General features: G+C 39.6%; 1 protein-coding gene across 1 annotated transcript in view; it reads right to left on the minus strand.

Moving 5' to 3' along the window:
• Positions 1-265: 265 nt before the first annotated feature.
• cpb1 (carboxypeptidase B1 (tissue)) overlaps positions 266-24375 on the minus strand; it is a 38254-nt gene continuing 14144 nt past the window's right edge. Inside the window, exons 6-11 of the mRNA XM_060920729.1 lie at positions 20555-20659; positions 19206-19316; positions 15957-16047; positions 11859-12061; positions 9666-9750; positions 266-450 (exon numbers count right to left, since the gene is read on the minus strand). Coding sequence (XP_060776712.1) covers positions 266-450; positions 9666-9750; positions 11859-12061; positions 15957-16047; positions 19206-19316; positions 20555-20659 — 780 coding nt within the window. The remainder of the gene's footprint in view (positions 451-9665; positions 9751-11858; positions 12062-15956; positions 16048-19205; positions 19317-20554; positions 20660-24375) is intronic.

Genomic DNA, 24375 nt, shown 5'->3' on the forward strand with positions numbered 1-24375 from the left:
TGACATCATTTTTCTTTTTCTTCTTACTGACCCCCCTTCCCCCCAACCCACACACACATTTCTGAGTTGTTAGATATTCCTGATCAGATCATCTTCTGAGTGAGAGCAGAGCACAAATACAAAGGACCAAGTAAAGTGTGCAATGAAAACTAAGTATTTATTTTTTAAAAAGTAAATAAATGCAACGTTATGCTTTGGACTTTAGCGAAAAATCATGTTTTATTGCAATTATTCTCATGCATGCACTTGCTGCACATGTCTCTCACTACAGGTTGTTCTGCACGTGGGCAGCGATGGACATGACTCCCAGCATGGTCTCCTCACACGTGGGTTTGATCTGAGATTCGGGCAGCAGGAAGCCATAACGACCTGTGTCACGGAGCTCGAACGTGAACGCGTATTTCACACCCAGATCATAGGCCCAATCATCAGAACCACCAGCAGCAGGGTCTGTCGGGAAAAGAAACACACACTCACACTCATACACGGATAATGAAGCATGACACGTACTGATCATGATTGTGTATCAACCATAAAAGCAGAGCACAGATGTAATAAAACTAATAACACACATGAAATCAACAGTGGCTCTGATCTGAATGATTAAAACATGGGTCAAAAGTGACCCGGCTGAGTTTTTATCTTCTATATCTTTGCGATAAATTAATCCCATCATTCAGTATTCAAGGTATTCCTCAATTAACTTGTTTTTGATCATCATACATCCTTATTTTATTTTTTCCTTTCTTACTTTTTGAATAAAAACCCTTTTTGTATCACTACCCTTCTAATGCACAACATGGGTCAAAAACGACCTGCATTCATTTTCCAGGTTATTTCATGTACGGCTGAGTGTTTCTATGATATACTTTTGAAATCAATTCATTTTGTCATTTACTTTTCCAAATATGCAGTCAATATCTTGTTTTTGTTTAGCACAAATCATCATTTTTATTTTTCCTTTCTTAAGTTATGAACAAGCAGAGCTTTTGTAATTCTACATCAAGTTTACACACATGGGTCAGAACCGACCCGCATGCATTTACTCCAGCGTTTGGTGGGAACTGTGAATTGTGCTTGTGTCAGACATTTCACAGCTCAGCACAGCGCCCTTTGCCCATCTCATACATGCAAGTAATGTTTTTCAATTGTTCTAACATTACCTTAGAAAAAAATTGATGATGTTTAGGTTACCTTGAGAGTGAGTCGATTACTTGTCGGAAAGTTCCAAGTAATTACTATAAGCTACCGAGCTGTTGACATATTCTACTTTCGTTAGCTAATTTTATTGTAGTTGGCTTAGCTAACTACATAGTTAATAAATAAATAACTGGCCCCATTCACTGCTAAAGTAATTACTTGAAACAAATTATTATTATAGTATTAAGACATTTAATTTTAAATCACACTTGGATGACCCATGTGTAGTAATATAAAAAGTATTTTTGCTCATAAAGTAGGAAAGAAAAAATTAAATTAATGATTTGTGGTAACTAAAAACAAGATATTTAAAGAATACTTGGAATATTCAATCATAAAATAAATTGATTTCAAAAGATAGAGCAAAGAAAAACTCAGTCAGCATGAAATAACCTGGAAAATGAATGCGGGTCATTTTTGACCCATGTTGTGCATTAGAAGGGGTGTGCATATGTTTTGCATCAAAGGGTTAACTCAAACACTATTCACAGAATCAACTGCCAGCAAGGCATGATGGGAAATGGATTGTCTGCTTATGTGCATTTTAAACAGAGCTGAAAGAGCGAACAAACACTTAGAAGAGTCAAACTGAGGACAGAAAGGATGAGGCTGTATATGTTAGAGATCTGGGGTAGGTTTCCCAAAAACCTCTTAAGGCTAAGAACATCTTAACTAGGAGAGAGTGTTCATTGTGCTGCTCGCTCTACCATTTAACAATGATCTTTGTGCTACGATGCTTTTGGGAAACTCAGCCCAGAGTTGTTAGCTCATTTGTCCATAAGGCCGAAGAGCTGTTGCCATGGCGTTGGCATCTGTCGTCCATCGGTCGTCCACAATTCAGTTAAATCGTATCTCCTCCGTCAGTTCTCTACGGATTTCAGTTCGGATTGTTTTGTTTGAAAGAACTCATCATTTTGCACAAAACTTGGTCATTGTTTTGTCTTTTTCTTTTGCTAATGAGTTACTAATTACGCCAAATTAACGAATTTTCCAGGCCTCTCACTAGAATTGTATCTCCTCTTGCTCATTTCTCATCCAATTCAGTTGTGATAGATGTTTTGGGTAGATCTTCTCTTGAGCAACAAAATTTGTTGATTTTCCTGTTGTAAACAATTTGTTTACAACTTTGTTTATTTTCAGTTAAATCGTATCTCGTCCCACAGTTCTCAATGGATTTCAGGTCTGATTGTTGCGTTTGAAAACAGTCCTTCTGTACAAAACGTAGTTGTTGTTTTGTCAAATTTTTGCTAACGAACTGCTAATTAGGTCAACTTCATGAATTTTTGGGACTTCTAATTAAAATTGTATCTCCTCTTTCATTTCTCACCTGATTCCAGTTCTGATCAATGTTCTGGGTAGATCTTTCTTCAGTGACCAAAACTTGGCCATTTGTTTGCTGATTTTCTTGTTGTAAACAATTTGTTTACAACTTCGTTCATTTTCAGTTAACTCATATCTCCTCCCTCCTTCAGTTCTCAGTGGATTTCAGTTCTGATTGTTTGATTTGAAAGAACTCGACCTTCTGCACAAAACTTGGTCATTGTATTGTAGTTTTTTTTGCTAACAAACTAGTCATTAGGTCAACTTAACATTTTCTTTTGACTAGAATTGTATCTCCTCTCTCGTTTATCATGTGAATTCAGTACTGATCAACGTTTTGGGTCGATCTTATCTTAGGGAACAAAATTTAGGAAATCCTTTGTTGATTTTCTTGTTGTAAACAATTTGTCCTCTCTCACATTGTCACTTTTCAGTTCTGTCTGATGTTCTGGTAGTCACAGTTGTTCTGATGGCAGGCCAGATGAGCTCCTACATCTCTGACGTTCTGGTCTAACACCAAACATTGATATATCTCATCTCATTATCTCTAGCCGCTTTATCCTGTTCTACAGGGTCGCAGGCAAGCTGGAGCCTATCCCAGCTGACTACGGGTGAAAGGCGGGGTACACCCTGGACAAGTCACCAGGTCATCGCAGGGCTGACACATAGACACAGACAACCATTCACACTCACATTCACACCTACGGTCAATCTAGAGTCACCAGTTAACCTAACCTGCATGTCTTTGGACTGTGGGGGAAACCGGAGCACCCGGAGGAAACCCATGCGGACACGGGGAGAACATGCAAACTCCGCACAGAAAGGCCCTTGCCAAGATCTACCATGGTTTACTATGGTTTTACCATGGTTTTTATGTAGTAACCATGATTCTACCATGGTATCTCATAGTTATTCTAAGTACTATGAACCAACCATAGTATTACTATGGTTCATCCATGGCAGTAACCATGGTTCTACTATGGTATTTCATGGTGATTCTAAGTACTATGAACCAACCATAGCATTACTGTGGTTTATCCATAGTACTGCAGTAGCTGTGGTAGCATCATAGTTGTATGTGTAATAGGTCATAGTAACTACGAAATTAGTTTAAAAAGGGATAGTATGGTTTTTAAAAGGATGCACTAACTGTAGTATTACCATGCTTTCGTCCAACAGTCAATGCTGTAGAGAAGGATCTCGATTAACAGCCCAGATCCATTAACATTTACTTAGAACCTAAAAATTTAAGTGAACACTGAGGTAAAATGCACCATGGTTTCCCAAAAAAACCATGGTTAGTTTTCATAGTAAACCCACGCGGACAACATGCAAACTCCGCACAGAAAGGCCCTCGCCAGCCATGGGGCTCGAACCCAGGACCTTCTTGCTGTGAGGCGACAGTGATAACCACTACACCACCGTGCCGCTCTATCTATCTATCTATCTATCTATCTTTTCTGTGCTTCATGGAAGTTAAAGTATACATTCTTATCTCTATTTCTGATGGGTGTAATGAATGATATCTTATGTTAACTTGACTCTGAAAGGATTTATTTTTTGTTATCAGCAGGATAAGCAGTCACTTTGAGATATCAGACCACCTTGGGGCACCAAGATAAGTGAAAAAACACATCTTACTATTTATCTTACTATCATTTAGCGAATTTGTTTCATTTGGCACCCCCTTGTGGTATGAAAGAAGAGAAATAACAATTCACATCACTAAACGAGATTATTAACATCAGAATATCATGAAGTGTTCATATGTACACTACAATGCCACTATAACAAACTCTTTTACTATGAACTTTCACATATAACAAACTAAGTTCGTGTCCCTGCCTTTTGTCATAATGAGTCGGAGTCTTCAGAATAAAAACATCACTGAGCCATGCGCTCCTCTTCCCACCAGAGACATACAATAAGTAATCAAGTCTGCAGTCACATTAACAATACATATTAACGCCATAAAACAAAGGCTTAATGAGGCTCGCTTAGGTCTCGATCACTAACAATTATTGAGAACGGTGACCAAAGGATCGATAAAAGGATAAGATGACTGCTGATAAAGCTAAACTTATCAAGTAGTTAAAGTGTCCCAGCGGTGTTTTTATACCCCCCCGCCCCGCCCTGCCGCACCCATACTAGCCCTGCCCTGCCCTGCTGTGACATAAATGACATCATCAGTGATTTGCAACACATGAATACAACCCCGATTCCAAAAAAGTTGGGACAAAGTACAAATTGTAAATAAAAATGGAATGCAATGATGTGGAAGTTTCAAAATTCCATATTTTATTCAGAATAGAACATAGATGACATATCAAATGTTTAAACTGAGAAAATGTATCATTTAAAGAGAAAAATTAGGCGATTTTAAATTTCATGACAACAACACATCTCAAAAAAGTTGGGACAAGGCCATGTTTCCCACTGTGAGACATCCCCTTTTCTCTTTACAACAGTCTGTAAACGTCTGGGGACTGAGGAGACAAGTTGCTCAAGTTTAGGGATAGGAATGTTAACCCATTCTTGTCTAATGTAGGATTCTAGTTGCTCAACTGTCTTACGTCTTTTTTGTCGTATCTTCTGTTTGATGATGCGCCAAATGTTTTCTATGGGTGAAAGATCTGGACTGCAGGCTGGCCAGTTCAGTACCCGGACCCTTCTTCTACGCAGCCATGATGCTGTAATTGATGCAGTATGTGGTTTGGCCTTGTCATGTTGGAAAATGCAAGGTCTTCCCTGAAAGAGATGTTGTATGGATGGGAGCATATGTTGCTCTAGAACCTGGATATACCTTTCAGCATTGATGGTGTCTTTCCAGATGTGTAAGCTGCCCATGCCACACGCACTAATGCAACCCCATACCATCAGAGATGCAGGCTTCTGAACTGAGCGCTGATAACAACTTGGGTCGTCCTTCTCCTCTTTAGTCCGAATGACACGGCATCCCTGATTTTCATAAAGAACTTCAAATTTTGATTCGTCTGACCACAGAACAGTTTTCCACTTTGCCACAGTCCATTTTAAATGAGCCTTGGCCCAGAGAAGACGTCTGCGCTTCTGGATCATGTTTAGATATGGCTTCTTCTTTGAACTATAGAGTTTTAGCTGGCAACGGTGGATGGCACGGTGAATTGTGTTCACAGATAATGTTCTCTGGAAATATTCCTGAGCCCATTTTGTGATTTCCAATACAGAAGCATGCCTGTATGTGATGCAGTGCCGTCTAAGGGCCCGAAGATCACAGGCACCCAGTATGGTTTTCCGGCCTTGACCCTTACGCACAGAGATTCTTCCAGATTCTCTGAATCTTTTGATGATTTTATGCACTGTAGATGATGATATGTTCAAACTCTTTGCAATTTTACACTGTCGAACTCCTTTCTGATATTGCTCCACTATTTGTCGGTGCAGAATTAGGGGGATTGGTGATCCTCTTCCCATCTTTACTTCTGAGAGCCGCTGCCACTCCAAGATGCTCTTTTTATACCCAGTCATGTTAATGACCTATTGCCAATTGACCTAATGATTTGCAATTTGGTCCTCCAGCTGTTCCTTTTTTGCACCTTTAACTTTTCCAGCCTCTTATTGCCCCTGTCCCAAGTTTTTTGAGATGTGTTGCTGTCATGAAATTTCAAATGAGCCAATATTTGGCATGAAATTTCAAAATGTCTCACTTTCGACATTTGATATGTTGTCTATGTTCTATTGTGAATCCAATATCAGTTTTTGAGATTTGTAAATTATTGCATTCTGTTTTTATTTACAATTTGTACTTTGTCCCAACTTTTTTGGAATCGGGGTTGTAAACTGAATGGTGAAGATTTAGAAAACAGAGAGTCAGTGTGTGGACACTGACAATGAGCGATACACCGGTCACCTCCGTCATTTCCATAACAGACGAAGAAATCATCGCCTCCCTTCGTGATCCTTTAACTCAGTCAGTGAACTGTGATAGTGACTCGGAAGGAGAAGTTCATGATGAGGAGAATGTGCCTAAAATTTGCATATAACCTGAGTGTTTGGTGTGACAAGTGGGTCCATTTCAGCGTTACAAACTTTTCGGTATAATGAACTACTTGGACGTCCCACAAAGAGCGGGTTATAGCAGAGTTACAGTGGAAAAGTGCAGAAAAGATCATCTGCCATATAAGATCTAATTTAGCACAGAATGCTTGAGTAACCTCTTACATTCCTCTTAACCCTCTGGGGTCGAGAGGTTCGCCGGTGAAGCTCGGCAGGTTTAGAATGAGTAGGTCATGGATTTAGATAAATATCTTTGCGGGTTTTTCATCATACAAGCATGATAAACGTCTCATCTCATCTCATTATCTCTAGCTGCTTTATCCTGTTCTACAGGGTCGCAGGCAAGCTGGAGCCTATCCCAGCTGACTACGGGTGAAAGGCGGGGTACACCCTGGACAAGTCGCCAGGTCATCACAGGGCTGATACATAGACACAGACAACCATTCACACTCACATTCACACCTACGCTCAATTTAGAGTCACCAGTTAACCTAACCTGCATGTCTTTGGACTGTGAGGGAAACCGGAGCACCCGGAGGAAACCCACACGGACACGGGGAGAACATGCAAACTCCGCACAGAAAGGCCCTCGCCGGCCACGGGGCTCGAACGCGGACCTTCTTGCTGTGAGGCGACAGCGCTAACCACTACACCACCGTGCCACCCCATGATAAACATATTGACAGAAACTTTATACTTCATACTTTTCTAAGTTAGATGAAACATAAAACTTGTCACCTTACTCAGTCACATCGGAGTCGGAACACTGAGTGCCCACTTACACATTCATAAGAGATTATTCATGTGATAACGGCATGATGATCACTTTCACTCTTTCGGTTTCGATTGGTTTCTTTTTCGTGGTGAAAACGCCCACCGTAAACAGGATAAAATTTGTCAGACATAGTTTAGGCTATTTGGAGGTAAAACTTGTTGTGACATGGCACATGGATTTTATGTGCTCCAGATGATTCAGAACAGTGATTCAATTCATGATTCAGGACAATGATTCAATTTCAGGACAGCGAATCAATTCATGATTCAATTCATGATTCAGGACAGCAATTCCATTTCAGGAAAGCAATTCAATTCATGATTCAGGACAGTGATTCAATTTCAGAACAGTGATTCAATTCATGATTCAGGACAGCAAATCAATTCATGATTCAATTCATTTTTCAGGACAGCGATTCAATTTCAGGACAGCGAATCAATTCATGATTCAATTCATGATTCAGGATAGTAATTCAATTTCAGATCAGCGAATCAATTCATGATTCAATTCATGATTCAGGACAGTGATTCAATTTCAGGACAGTGATTCAATTCATGATTCAGGACAGCAATTCAATTTCAGGACAGCGAATCAATTCATGATTCAATTCATCATTCAGGACAGCTATTCAATTTCAGGACAGCGAATCAATTCATGATTCAGAACAGTAATTCAATTTCAGGTCAGTGATTCAATTCATGATTCAGGACAGCAATTCAATTTCAGGTCAGTGATTCAATTCATGATTCAGTACAGTGATTTAATTCAATCTTGAGAACTGCGACACTGATGATGAGCGGTGCTTTTTTTTTTTACTTCGACTCGATCCAGCCGAAGATCAATTCGAGTAAGTGTAAATATTTCTGATAAGCAGATTGGTTGATGTGCGTGCGCTGTGACTGAGCAATTTTTCCAGAGTTAAAAGTATTTTCCTCAAAAATAGTTAATTTTGCTCGATTTTGAGTTTAGAGAGTTGGAGTTGGAGCAAAAATTATAGAGTAATTGTTTAACAGAGTAACAGAGATGGTTGTGGCTCTGAACTGAGTAAAACAGTACAAGAGTTAATTTCAAGACCCACTGAATAGAGTCAAATACCAAAATAAAGTCAAATACCAGATAAATGAAGCTGCTGTAAAAAGCAGTTTTAGAACTGTGTTGGAATGTGTGAAAAACATGACCTTACCCATTGGGACTCAACCTGATGGGATTCAGAGTTGGCAGTGGAAGCGGTTTTCACTCTTCTCATTGAATGGAATGGATTTTTTTCTCTTCTCATTGAATGCCCCTCCCACTGCCAACCCTTTATCCCAAAACAATAGGACATAAATTTTTTGATGGCCAGTTAATTGTCCAAATCAATGGAGCAGATTTAAGTTTTTGTGCTTGATCCATTCCTCAGACTGAACAGAATCACCTCAAGTGATCAAAACAGTTCGTCACAATGGGTAAGGTCATGTTTTTTTCACACATTCCAACACACTTCTAAAAATGCTTTTTACAACATCTTCATTCATCTGTTTTTTTTTTAAGTACAATCATGACATACAAACTACAGAGATATTATTGTAACTGGACTTGTGCTGAATACAAAAAAGTCATATGACTTTGAAAATACTGCTTAGATTTGTTGAAATTGACAACAAAATCAGAGCACGCCAAAATCATTAGTGCCAGAAAATACCCTCAGACCCCAGAGGGTTAAACACTAGTGTTGATGTTTTGCAAAGAAAAAAGAAGAAAAGAAAGAAATAGACAGAGATCATGCAGAGAAAGTCCAAATTTTGTTCTTCTTGACTGCAACAATGAATTGTACAAGCATTCATTTTCTTTTAACCCTTTAATCTCTTGAACCATGGCGTCCAAACTTACAATCTATTCTCTTGTACATGCATATTATATTTCCATTAATTTCACTGTAGATACTGAATAATTCATAATTTGTTGCATGTTGTATAATATCCTTTAAGCAGAATAATAAATAATAATAATAAATAATAAACCACGAGTTTGAGAGTTAATTATCCCCATCCATGGAAACACACACATCTGGAACTGATAAATTCTGTAACCACGGGTTCATTTAACATATTTGACACTCAGGCATTCACTGGAAAATATGCTCTGGGTGTAATGTGATATTCCCTTATGCAAAATAGAAAAAAAAAATAAAAAAGACTCATGTAATGATGTTGGATTTGTTGTCTATGCCACAAAACATGCACCCAAGAAGAAATCCAGCTCAGGATTAAGCATTTCTTATATATTATAGAGGGACAGAGGATGAATATATATATATATATATGTGTGTGTGTGTGTGTGTGAGAGTGGTACATACAGATGGTGGCGGCTCCAGGGCCGCTGGTGTAGCTAGTACCATATTGACTGCGCAGAGCCTCTGATGCAGACACTGCCACACTCATCTAACACACACACACACAGAGAGAGAGCTTTCACTTGCATTACAAGGGCAAGTCCAAAAATCTTCCATATTTTGTGTTATAAACTGGAGCTGAAATGGCTGTAATAATGATCAGGAGTTAATCAGTGGGAAAAATCAATATAATTTGCAAAATTATTTACAAATAAAAAACATACAAATTGTGATTGCATAGATATTCAGGTTTGTGCGTAAAACATGTGCAACATTTGAGCATGTGCTTTATTATTTCTACATAGTTACTAAACAACAATACAACTTATTTTAGTCCATTAAAATTCAATTAATGCATCAAAGGTGGTACAGGACAATTCTGGATGTGTGCCATGACAATGTAATAGTAGAGGAACTAAAGTAAGGATTGTGAGTCTGAAAATCACAATGTGAGGGAACGTAAAACTATTACAAGGGAACATAAAACTTTTGTGAACGTAAAACAGTTGCGAGGGAACGTAAAACTATTGCAAAGGAACATAAAACTATTACAAGGGAAAGGAAGCTATTGTGAGGGAACGTAAAACTGTTGCGAGGGAACGTAAATCTATTGTGAAGGAACATAAAACTTACAAGGGAACGTAAAACTATTGTGAAGGAATGTAAAACTATTAAAAGGGAACGTAAAACTATTGCAAGGGAAAGAAAGCTGTTGTGAGGGAATGTAAAACTATTGCTCAGGAATGTAAAACTTTTGTGAGGGAACGTAAAACTATTAAAAGGGAACGTAAAACTATTGCAAGGGAACGTAAAACTGTTGTGAGGGAACCTAAAACTATTGCTCAGGAACATAAAACTTTTGTGAGGGAACGTAAAACTATTAAAAGGGAACATAAAGCTATTGTGAGGGAACGTAAAACTATTGCTCAGGAACGTAAAGCTATTACAAGGGAACGTAAAACTTTTGTGAAGGAACGTAAAACTATTAAAAGGGAATGTAAATCTATTGCGAAGGAACGTAAAACTGTACAAGTAGTACAAGTACAAGTAGTACAAGTAGTTTTAGTTTTATTGTGAGACGTTAACTAGCTTTAGTTTTGTTTTTATATAGTTGTAGTGCTAGTTTTAGATTTTCATGTATTGCACAGCAAACATCTTTTTCTTCTTGGAGTTTTATGACTCCAAAGAATACTACTGCCACCATCTGGAACTAATCAGTTACTACCTTGATGGTAAAAGAACCAGAAATGAAAACAAAGTTGGTTTTACCTGCAGCTTGATTTCGTTTTAGTTCATGTCGCACCGTTCCCTTGTGTTTTCCATGAAAAGTCACACTTTTATTTACCACCATAAGTTGTAAAATGAATAGAAAATATAGTCAAGACATTTTTCTGGCCATTTTGAGCATTTAATCGACCCCACAAATGCGATGCTCCAGAAACTCAATCTGCTCAAAGGAAGGTCAGTTTTATAGCTTCTCTAAAGAGCTCAACTGTTTTCAGCTGTGCTAACATGATTGTACAAGGGTTTTCTAATCATCCATTAGCCTTCTGAGGCAATGAGCAAACACATTGTACCATTAGAACACTGGAGTGAGAGTTGCTGGAAATGGGCCTCTATACACCTATGGAGATATTGCACCAAAAACCAGACATTTGCAGCTAGAATAGTCATTTACCACATTAGCAATGTATAGAGTGGATTTCTGATTAGTTTAAAGTGATCTTCATTGAAAAGAACAGTGCTTTTCTTTCAAAAATAAGGACATTTCAAAGTGACCCCAAACTTTTGAACGGTAGTGTATTATTCACACATTTTGTCAGGAGTTGAGTTTATACCCTTAAATTTACCCTAAAATTATTGCTCTATTTTGCCCCCTAGTGGAATAACAGACATTTTTCAAATCAGTGAATCATTACCGGGCCTGGTCCATGGGCCGTATATTTTACACCTCTGGTGAAACCTGTAAGGTGTAAACAGGTGGAGTCTTCATCTCTATCTCAGAATGTATGAGTCGAAACAATGTTTTGAAAACATTTCATCAAGGCATCAATGCTATCTGTTCCATCAATGAGCTGCCTCGTTAAACACGCCTATTTTCAGGAACACAGGTGAGTTCCTGAAAATGTGTGTGTGTGTGTGTGTGTGTAGTACTACCAGCTCAACATGGTCTTTGGCCTGTGCGTATGTGTAGGAGTACGGGAACAGGAGGAGCTGAGAGTATGAGTGGATGGTGAGATAAGCCTTAATGATGGACTTGTTCCTGCGGATAAAGTTTGCCACGTTCTGCACCTCGATCTCCGACTCGACAGAAGGTCCACAGTAAGTCTCACTGCAGGGGTTTTTGGAGGCTCCCACCGCTGTGTGTGTGTGTGTGTGTGTGTGTGTAAAAGAGAGAAACAAATTTATATTATTCCAAATTGTTCCTTCTTCTTCTTGTCTTCCTTTTACAGGCCAAAATATTAACTCTATATTCATTGTATCTTTGAATACATTTTAAAAGGCAGCTTTACTATAAAACAACAATAAGAACAATTAGAATAAATTAAATACATTTAAATGTTCTATTATTCCTTCATTCTCTGAGCTGCTTTTTGAAATTTAATACCAAAAAGCATAAATAAGTGAATAAAAACAGCAAGAAACAAATGTACAATTAAATAAATAAAGTAAATAAACAGACCCAAATATATAAATAAAAACATCTTGCATGAAGTACAATGGTGAAGATGATGATGAGGCGAAATAAATAAATAAAAGCAAGCATCAGCTGTATCTCATCTCATCTCATTATCTGTAGCCGCTTTATCCTGTTCTACAGGGTCGCAGGCAAGCTGGAGCCTATCCCAGCTGACTACGGGCGAAAGGCGGGGTACACCCTGGACAAGTCGCCAGGTCATCACAGGGCTGACACATAGACACAGACAACCATTCACACTCACATTCACACCTACGGTCAATTTAGAGTCACCAGTTAACCTAACCTGCATGTCTTTGGATTGTGGGGGAAACCGGAGCACCCGGAGGAAACCCACGCGGACACGGGGAGAACATGCAAACTCCGCACAGAAAGGCCCTCGGACCTTCTTGCTGTGAGGTGACAGCGCTAACCACTACACCACCGTGCCGCCTCAGCATCATCTGTATATTAAATTATATTTAATATACAACAGTGACAACAATAATCATTTGTTTATTATAAGGAGGAGTAAAAAATATTATTTTAAATGATTTATTATTACCTCAGTATTAAAGTTTCTTCACAATTTAAGACCAAAAAAGGGTAAATAAATGACTTAAAAAAAGAATAAATGAGCAAATAAATAAATAAATAAATAAATAAATAAAATGTTGTGTTAAGTTAAATATTTACTCAATGTAAAATAAATACAGTTCGATACACAACAATAACAACAATCATACTTTGTTCATTATAATTATGAGCAAAAATTATTTTTCACATCTATTTTTCTGATTTATCTAATAAATATACATACAGTTGTGGTCAGAAGTTTACATACTGTGACATGAATGTCATCTTGGATATGAATGTCATGGCAATATTTGGGCTTTCAGTAATTTCTTTGAACTGTTCTTTTTCTGTGGCAGAATGATTATACAGCATACAAAAAAAATTAGAATTTGGTGCACAAGTTTTAATTTTCTTTGGGTTTTCTGAAATCAACACAGGGTCAAAATTATACATACTGGGTCAAAAATTTACATACGCTCACTTAGATGATTAATTCAGAGGTGCTGAAACTTCCAAAATGTCTCTCTTCTTGCCAAGGCCGAGGTCTCTTAACTTCCTGTTAGGGATCATGATTGACTACAGCTGGTAGCTTCTCTGTGCCTTCATAAAAAGGGTTTGTTTACAGCACTCATTGGATTGACCAACACACAGTAAAATGGGGAAGTCCAAGGAGCTCAGTGCAGATCTGAGAAAGAGGATCACAGATATACACAACTCCGGAATGTCTCTTGGAGCCATTTCTAAACAACTGCAAATTCCAAAATCAGTTCAAACAGTTGTATCCAAGTTATTGTGAGGTGTAGTCACTTTGCCAAACCACTTTGCTTCAAGAAAACCCAAACTGTCACCCTCAGCTGAAAGGAAATTAGTTTGGATGGTCAGGAACAACCCAGGAACCACCATGGCACAGCCCTGCCATGAACTGGAAGCTGATGGATCACAGATCATGGCTGCTGTCCAAGAAATAACCCCCTGCTCCAAAATTGACACCTTCAAGCTTAACTAAAGTTTGAAGTTGACCACACGGACAAAGAAAAAGCCTTCTGGAGGAAAGCTGTATGGTCAGATGAGACAAAGATCGAGTTGTTTGGCCACAATGACCACCATGTACAGAGGGACACTGTACCAGCTGGTGGTGGTAGGATCATCATGCTCTGGGGCTGTTTTGCTGCCAGTGAAACTGGTTCATTGCACAAAGTGGATGGAATAATGAAGAAGGAGGACTACCTCAGAATTCTTCAGCATAAACCATCAGAAACTTGAACACGACTTGGGGCTTGGGAATCACAACAGGACAATGAACCCAAACATGCATCAGAGCTGGTTGTGGAGGATAAAGCAGGCTAACATTAAGCTTAAAGCATGTCCTGACTTCAACCCTATTGAAAATATATGGACTGTGCTTATAAATTGAGTCCATGCCAAGAAAAAACAAACTTAATTGAACTCTACCAATTCTACCATGAAAAGTCATGAAATATCCAACCAGAATTCTGCCAGAAGCTTGTTCATGGTAAACAAAAATGTTTGGTCAAGGTGAATCTTGCAAAGAGATCATCCATCCATTATCTGTAGCCACTTATCCTGTCCTACAGGGTCGCAGGCAAGCTAGAACCTATCCCAGCTGACTATGGGCGAAAGGCGGGGTACACCCTGGAAAAGTTGCCAGGTCATCGGAGGGCTGACACAAAGACACAGACAACCATTCACACTCACAGATACGGTCAATTTAGAACCACCAATTAGCCTAACCTGCATGCATTTGGACTGTGGGGGAAACCGGAGCACCCGGAGGAAACCCACGGGGAGAGCGTGCAAACTCCACACAGAAAGGCCCTTGTTGGCCACTGGGCTTGAACCCAGGACTTTCTTGCTGTGAGGCGACAGTCCTAACCACTACACCGCCATGCCGCCCCTCGTGAAGAGACATTTTACCCAAATATTAGGTATGCTGTATGTATATTTTTGAGCCAGTATGTATAATTTTGACCCTGTATTGATTTCAGAGGAGCGCAGGTGGCCAAGTGGTTAGAGCACTTGACCGCTAAGTGAATGGTCCCCGGGTCGAGCCTCGGCTCGACGGGAATCTGGGGCCACCCCGGGAATCCCTGTCCACCCAGCAGTGAATGGGGACCTGGTGGAAAAGCACTGGGGAAGTCAAAGGCGGCGAGGAAAGGAACTGGCCACCCTACCTCACCATGCCGACGGCCTAGACAGAGTGTGTTCTCTAACAGGCACTCCCCCAACGTACGTACCCAAACGTATATATGGGACTCTTTGACTCGCTTTTGATTGATTTCAGAAAACCCAAAGAAAATTAAAACTAAAACTTCATCTCATCTCATTATCTCTAGCCGCTTTATCCTTCTACAGGGTCGCAGGCAAGCTGGAACCTATCCCAGCTGACTACAGGCGAAAGGCGGGGTACACCCTGGACAAGTCGCCAGGTCATCACAGGGCTGACACATAGACACAGACAACCATTCACACTCACATTCACACCTACGGTCAATTTAGAGTCACCAGTTAACCTAACCTGCATGTCTTTGGACTGTGGGGGAAACCGGAGCACCCGGAGGAAACCCACGCGGACACGGGGAGAACATGCAAACTCCGCACAGAAAGGCCCTCGCCGGCCCTGGGGCTCGAACCCAGGACCTTCTTGCTGTGAGGCGACAGCGCTAACCACTACACCACCGTGCCGCCCAAACTAAAACTTGTGCACCAAATTCTAGTGTTTTTTTTAATTAAAGCTGTATGCTGTAGAATCATTCTGCCACAGAAAAAGAACAGTTCAAAGAAATTACTGAAAGCCCAAATATTGCCATGACATTCATATCCAAGATGACATTCATGTCACTGAATGTAAACTTCTGACTACAACTGTATGTATTTATCTACTTAAATAAACAGGCAAATAAATCCTCAAGAATAAAAAAAAATCAGAAATGAAGTACAATGCAGTCCAATAGTAAGGATGATGATGTTGGGAATGTACTCACTGCACCATCCAGCGTCGAAGTTCCTGTTGGGATCGGTACCGATGCAGTTGGATCCGCTCTTGCGAGAGCGCGTCTTCCTCCACATCCTGTTCTACAGGCCCACATCACAACACCACATTTTATTTCTTAACCTCATATTTCAAACAAAGTGTATCAAAGTTTCATGTGAGTGATCAGAAATAGAGTCAAGTTTGCAGAAAAAGCTAGAACTGTTTCCAGGTTCAAAACTGGTTATTCAGAAACTGAGACAATTTTTCGTTTGTGTGACAAATAATGATCTCAATCTTAATGCTATTTAGTTAAACTAATAAATAGAGCATACATGCAGCACAATGTTCATTTCAACCACTAATCTGATTTCAGATTTAGATTGAAGTCTATTCATAAAACTAGATTGCAGTTCTGATCATTTTCTTTCAAAAAAGTAAAGAAATGAATGCAGACCTGTGACCGAAACTCTCAGAAGTTCTTTCAAAAAGAAGTAGGAGAAAGCAGGGAGACTTGGGATGGGTTTTCAGTTTTTGTAGATTGTGTGTAATTCTTTGCAATTAGTGTCACATTCATATTGCCTGAGAGAGTATTTACCTCTTATACGCTCTTACAACATTTGCTTCTCAGCTCGTCACATATACTGGCCTTCAGGCATCAATTTTTCTGTCATTATTTTTTGCACAGAGACATGAGACATCGAGGGGAGAAATGGAGCCTTATGTTGGGAGACTTGGAACAAAAATAAAATACCTCGCTTAATCCTACGTTTAATTTTTATTTATTAGGTCATCCAGCCAACGGGCGATGAGCTTATGCCATCATGTGTTGTCCATCGTCCGTCCAACGTTGTCCACATTTCACAAAAATTGTTTCTTCTGTCTCAATTCTTCATCAATTTTTATTCTTTTTGGCAGGAACGTAGGTCTGCCTGGGCTGCATATAGCTTCTACCCAAATTTGCATACATAAGTGCAATTAATAATGAAGACATGGAGTAATTAATCAATCCCTAATGAGTAGTTGCCACACAAATCGCTTCTTCTCCCACAATTCTTGGGTTTCAATCACATAACTTTTCTTAGTGATTTCACTTCCGGTGAAACAGCTGGTGGTCTAGCAAACCAAAATGGCTGCCGTAGTGCAAACAACTAGCAATAACATATCATAGTATGCTTGTAATCTAGAAGTCACTGCTCACTTTAGATATATTCAGAAGATTGCTATGTGCAATGGAATCGACCCCTACAGTCTGGGAAAGAAGGATTTGTCATACGATCTGGAAACTACCCTTCAGTCGAGTTCCCCGACATCTCGAACTATCTGGTGTTGCAGACGTCCTTCTACACCGCAAAACAGATGAAAGCGTGGAAGAGTACGGAGGCTTACGACTTTTTTGTATGTGGCTGGGTAAAGGACCTCAGGATCAAGTTGCTGGCAAATGAATCCTGGATTGTTTTTGCCCGTGTAAGTATGTTTTTTTTAAGCTTTTTGTTCGCGTCTTTACAACAAAGCGCTGCAAGTTGAAGTGTAAACAAACAACAGTTTGCTTGATTCTCACTTGTGTTGGCTCTTATCTCTCAGCTAAATCATTCACAAAGATCATCAGAAACCCCTTTAAAGACCTGGATCTTAGTTAAACAAGACGGAGAAGTGATCACGGCGCACTGTAACTGTATGGCTGGGGAAGAATTTTGTCGCGACCTTCATGCATATGGACTTTGTGAGGAGTAAACAAAGAAACAGCTGGGGACTTTAGCACTTCGTGACTAAAAAAGGTACCGTAAAATAATGGCACATGGCAAGAAAAGTACTTGGAAAACAGTAAGGACATAGCTGAGAGGGAAATACAAACCTTTCACCAAGTGATCACTGCAAACTTGAGCATGCTTCGACTCGGCTCCCTTCGATTTCAGTGAGAGGTTCAAAAGCCACCTTTCTCGACATCTTTTTGTGAAATCCTGTGTTCGTTCACCCTTTTTTATGAGTTCACGGGGAACCCTGAAGAAACTTTTATCAGTTTCATGGTTTAATCGATTCGAACAACCTAAAACAACGCAAGCGTAAGGCATTTTTCATGCGAGCAATGCACCTTCTCCGTACAAACGTTTTGTCAACTGAGCTTTGGTAGACCACCAGCTAAAGTTTTGAATAACTAATGAGGCGGATGTGATGTCATGTGAAACCCAGCAATTCTTCACCGATTTTGATTCTTTCTGGCAGGAAGGTAGAGGTACCTAGGGTGCATATAACTTCTACCCAGATTTGCTTCATTACAAATTCCAATTATTAATGAAGTTATGGACTAATTAAGCCTTAATGTGCAGTTCAACAAAAATCGCTTCTTCTCGGTCAATTCCTCACCGTTTTGAATTCTTTCTGGCAAATCGGTCGGTATTCCTAGGGTGGATATCGCTTCTATATATAGCTTGTATATAGTGTATATAGCTTGCAACATTTATTGCTCAAGGTGGCCCACTTTAGATCGTTCCTTCTGGACTAGACGAGGCTGGAGTGAGCTACGTCGTCATTGACGGTCTCGTTATCAAAACATGCATCATATGAACTGTATGAACAGCTAATGGTGGTACAGCGATAGGAAAAATGTCAGTTTACCGAAAACCTGACTCGACAAAACAGTTCCATTCTCAAGAAGGAATGGAATAAGTTTAATCCTCATGAAGGGACAAGCCCACATTTTGAACAAACATTTTTTAACAATTTTATATTTGTAAACCACAAGAAAAAACCTGTAACATAATGAACTGTCCCAACTTTCCCCATCTGGCTATTTTGGAAAAAAAAATCCTTAAATTTTTTTTCCTCAGAATTTAAGTTTAATAAATAATACTATATATGGTAACTCTTCAGCATACGTTATACCATAGAATGTATGGTAGGTAGAGGCGAAGGAGAAAATACAAATTTTGGTTGATAAAATATTTAACTGCACAAACCTTACTGCTATCTCCAGGTTCATGTCTCCAAAGGAAGTTGGTTAGTCTAAGGGGCGACTTCTATCTTCTGATGTCATCTAAAACCTAATTGGCTGAAATTAATTTATGGGAAGACAAACTGTCCCAACTCTCCCTCATCCCAATTCTCCCCGCTCTCCCCTACAGTATTCTGTGGCACTAAAACGTTTAATCACAATTATAAAGGTTGCTAATTGATAGTTAAAAAGAACCATAGTTCTTGGTCGTGCTCAGACAATTGAACCGTAGTATATTATGAGTGACATGAGGAGAAAAACCATCCATACGCTCTTCCAGGAGAACTCGTAACCATCCACGTTAAACACAGGCAGCACAAAGACATCCATCGTATTCAGCAGGCTGGTCATCTGAGGGTTACTTCCATACGTGCTCACGGCCTAAACATGAGGAACATCACAGCGTCACAGATTACTTCTCAACGTGTGACATAATAATGATGCAATAAAATAATTCACACAAATACCAGTACAGTATGCAATAAAAAAGCATGGCATTTGTGTTACAAACCGGTAGAGATATAACATGGTGTGAAAGTGTTATTGTAATGTGTAAGGAGGCGAAAGAAACCTGAAGTGTTTGTTACAAGTGTGTTCAAGTAGGTGTACAATGTGTTGTTGTTGTTGTTGTTGTTTTTTTTAATAAAGAAAAAATATAGCACTCAGCAAACTACTTGTTGTAGTATAAAAAAAAATTTAAAACACTGATATTTGCAATTATGGCGGCACGGTGGTGTAGTGGTTAGCGCTGTCGCCTCACAGCAAGAAGGTCCGGGTTCGAGCCCCGTGGCCGGCGAGGGCCTTTCTGTGTGGAGTTTGCATGTTCTCCCCGTGTCCGCGTGGGTTTCCTCCGGGTGCTCCGGTTTCCCCCACAGTCCAAAGACATGCAGGTTAGGTTAACTGGTGACTCTAAATTGACCGTAGATGTGAGTGTGAATGGTTGTCTGTGTCTATGTGTCAGCCCTGTGATGACCTGGCGACTTGTCCAGGGTGTACCCCGCCTTTCGCCCGTAATCAGCTGGGATAGGCTCCAGCTTGCCTGCGACCCTGTAGAACAGGATAAAGCTGCTACAGATAATGAGATGAGATGAGATTTGTAATTATTCTATCCATATTCACTGGATATGCGCAATTGCGTGCTCTGATTGGCTACTCTACTACTAGGATATCAGCTCATATACCGTGAGTAGACAAAAACAAAATAGCGGAGCGTGTTGCTGAACCAACCGAGGACGAAATAAAAACTCAATTCGAAAACAAAACCCCAAAAATACAAAAAAAAAAAACCCAAACCCCCAAAGCAACAAAATATGGAACGAAAGTATTTGATGGTAAGAATGTATCTTTTTAAAAATTTTCAAGAATTATTATTATTATCGGCTATCAGCTCATGTACGACTCGATTTTCTGGAATAAATGTTAAATATTCATCTTCTTCATTGTGAAAGAAACTGTGCTTTTTTTTGCATTAAGGTGCATCACATGGCTCCATTGTTGATTAATTTCCTATCATGGCATGTCCTGGAGTGTTTTATTTCTTACTTCGCACCCCTTGATAAGTATTTAGCCCTGCAGATCTGTGAATGAGTGAGTGAGTGAGTTTCTGAGTTTGGCTTCACCGTCTGGACGAACCACTGACAGAAAGCAGGGCTGATCCACTCGCGGGCATGGATTCCACAATCCATGAAGATGGCAGGCTTGGTGAATCCAGTGTTCTTCCCAATCTGTGAAAAAAGTGAATTTATTAGCCAAAGTTCATCCTAATTTAAACAGCAATGGCACTGAATTGATGTCACTCAGCACTTGCATCAAGTCAGTGACAATAATTCATGTATGAGGAAGCCATGGCCAAAAGGTTGCTTGTTTGATTCCCTGGACCAGCAGGAATGGCTGAAGTGCCCTTGAGTGAGGCACCTAACCCCCAACTGCTCCCCAGGCTGCTCTGGGTATGTTGTACATCGCTCTGGATAAGAGTGTCTGCTAAATGGCTGTAATGTAATGTATGGCTGCACTGACCATTAAAAAAAAAAAATTCTTAAAAATCATTTAAAACGTATCTTTGGAATAAAATGTGGATGTGAACTTCAATCCGAGTGTGTAAGATTGTGGAAATACTTTAACCTTCACATCAGTTTAATGTAGGATTTGTATATGGTCCTACACAAAACAGCCCATAATATTAATATTGGTGGTATTGTTAATATATGAAAGATTGATCATTGGCACAACTATTAACAAATAAAAGTGTCAAAGATGAGGTTGCATAAGTATTGACCCCCTTGAACTTTTCCATATTTTCAAACTTGCCCAGTTCCTTCCCATCAGCCAGCTCTCCCATCACACAACAGCAACCAATCAGTGAAGAGCAGATGCTCGAACTGGTGCTTACACACAGAGGAAAGCACTATCCATGCTCTTCCTCATCCATGAGCTCAGAGATGCCCTTGATTAGCAAGTGACACCAAGGACGCGTTATCCTAATGGGCTTCATGGGCAGCTGCCCAGGGCCTCGGCCACTAGGGGGCCTCGGAGGTAGCGAGATCGGAAAATATGAAACGATATTTTCAGAAGTTTTGATCATATTGATAACATTTTTGATGCATTTCGCCACCCGTTAGGAAGCCCACCTTGTCCCATCGCATAAATTGAACTCCAGCTTGAGTTCAATGATTTAATTAATGACTTCGCTTTCCAGAAAAGTAGGAAAGTGCCCTTGTAAGTTGACCCATGGCTGTCAAACTGAATGCACAAAGCTGTGTGTCACTGCTGTTTGGGACATTCTGTGTGTGAAAGGATGAAATGTTTCACATAGCCTAACATTTTGAGATTTATTTCTGAGAAGCAAGATATTTTTCTTTCTTTGCTATCGCTCTTTGTTTTCACAAGTTAAGTCTCCTGGATTCCAAAATGAAAACGAACGGTTATATACCAAATGAATGTTCTTGTTCTGAATACTAAAGAAACTGTTGTAGGCCTAGGTTATGTTCTTGACATGTTGTTCATTGACTCACTCATTCAAAGGCTTCTTGAGGCTAAACTTAAGTTAACCAGACTTGTTAACCGTGATGTCTGATGGATTTTTTCACCATGCAGTTGCCTATTTCACCATTGCTTTTTCTCGATTAAATAGGTGTTGATGGATATAAAGTTTTATCGTTCAATAGTATTTCTAATTGTGCCACTGTCATTATTTAAGTTTCTGTGTCTAGTTAGACAGGCATGTCCGAGGGGGTGAATTTGCTGAGCGCAGTTGACAACAGGTGGGGGTGGGGCCTCGGGGGTGTGTCTACCCAGGGCCTCGGCAAGGGTTAACGCGGCCCTGAGTGACACTGTGATTAGAGGGAGACGGAGTATTGCGTCCCTCCCATCCGCCAACAGAGCAAGGCCAAGATTGCTCCCTGGACTCCAAGTCATGGATGGTTATGGTAATCTTTGGGATTTAAACTCATGGCAGTCTATGACATGTTCAAAGTTGAGGGGTTCCTCCACTTAATGTTTTTTTTTTCCAGAATTTGTTTAGATTTCTCCTTGGTCTTCATGATGCTGTATGTGTAGGGATGTTCTCTAACAAACTCTGGCTTCTTGTATTTATAGTGAACTTACTGACGCTTTATCTGCGAGTTGGCTGAGTGGTTAGCTTGTCCGCCTCTTGACTGGGAGATTGTGAATTCTACTTGCAGTCAGGTCATACCAAAGACCATCATAAAAATGGTACCTACTACCGTCTGGCAAGGCACGCTGCAATACAGATGTGAGTAGGGAAGTCAAACTCTCATGATTACCATAGGACCTGCCCCCACTGTAACCCTAGCTGTATAGGTGGGAGGCCAAGGGCTATCAAAATGGAGGTTGGCACCACACCCATACACCTTAAAGAGTTGGTTAGTACTCGAACAGGAGACTGCCTGGGAAGACCAGATTCCGGCATGTGAAGGACTTTGACTTTTTGACTGACGTTTTATTTGTACGCAGGTCGTGCATCACTTTATATTATACAGACACAAGTGTTTTACTGGGAAATACATCACTTGTATTTTTTATCCGAGCTCCATCCGGGACGTGGAGAACCAAAACCGTGACATAAATCTCTATGTCACTCATGAGGAAATCGATGAGTGAGTTGTTTTGATAAATTTGGGTACTTTGTGAACGTGTCTATACAATAAAAAGAAAATCACAAGTTGGCTTGAAGATATGAAGTTTATCTTCTCGTGTTGAAAAACTCACATTTTTCATACGAAATACATCACGGATCTGAGTGATATGTTGAAATCTGACATATTTAAATAATACTGGCTGGTGTTGAGCGGTATATCAGATATATCATGCTAGCTGAATGGAATATATCTGATATACCATGAAAAAAGGCAGCCATTATTATTATTATTATTATTATTATACACATTCCTTTCAGGTGTTCAACACGCCATTCTCTTTCAAAATTTTCTCAAAATCTTCTGTTTTTAACAAAGCTAACCTAGCAGCCATGTTTGTTTACAAATTGTTCCAGTTGCTGACTAGTGCGGAAGTTTTACATCTCCGACGTCATGTTGTCTTGACAACCATGCAATATCGTAAACCATATTCAACGCTCATTCTCCATTGGGTAGAGTGACGTAATACACATAGGATAAGCGATACGCTCACAATATTGCATGCTATCGAACCAAATGAATGAAACCCGCTAGAAGGGAATAGAACACGTTTTTATTCCATCGAAAAAGTGTCCTGTATGGATAATAATAATTCCTGATATTTCATTCCGATGACGTCACTCCCAGTGTTTTCCCGCTGACTGGATGCGCGTTGTCAAAATGATGAACCGGTTCAAATTAAAATTCTTTTGATAACTTGGGTATTTATTTTGTGGCTGTGTCCATATCATACAAAGAACACTACACGGTGGCGTGAAGATATGAAGTTTATCTTCTCATTCACTTGGCACACTCGTGAATATGTTCACCAACCGTGTAATATCCTCTATATATGATCCTATAAAGTTTGTTAAACCAATGAGAGTCTCACTTCTACACTTTGGTGGCTGTTACAACTGTTAGATTGTGGATTTTAACCAGTGTCAGCGCACACGCTTTTGTAGTAGACTACAGCTTGGAATATCAGCCGTGTGCTGTTTATTAGATTACTAGATTATTGTATAGCATGCAAAATGAACAAACAAACAAACAAACAAACAAACAAACAAACAAACAAACAAACAAACAAACAAACAATGTATGCCCTGCTGTGGAAAGATTTCAGCATAATGGTGTGAAATGGGTTTAAGAGGAACTGCTGAATGAAAACAAATCCAGTTCCCAGAGGTGGACAGTAACGAAGTACATTTACTTGAGTACACTTTTTGAGTGTCTGTACTTTACTTGAGTATTATTTTTTTTTGGAAACTTATGACTTTAACTTCACTACGTTTGAAAGGCAAATA

The sequence above is a fragment of the Neoarius graeffei genome, chromosome 5, assembly GCF_027579695.1.
Source record: "Neoarius graeffei isolate fNeoGra1 chromosome 5, fNeoGra1.pri, whole genome shotgun sequence".
NCBI classification, from domain to species: domain Eukaryota; kingdom Metazoa; phylum Chordata; class Actinopteri; order Siluriformes; family Ariidae; genus Neoarius; species Neoarius graeffei.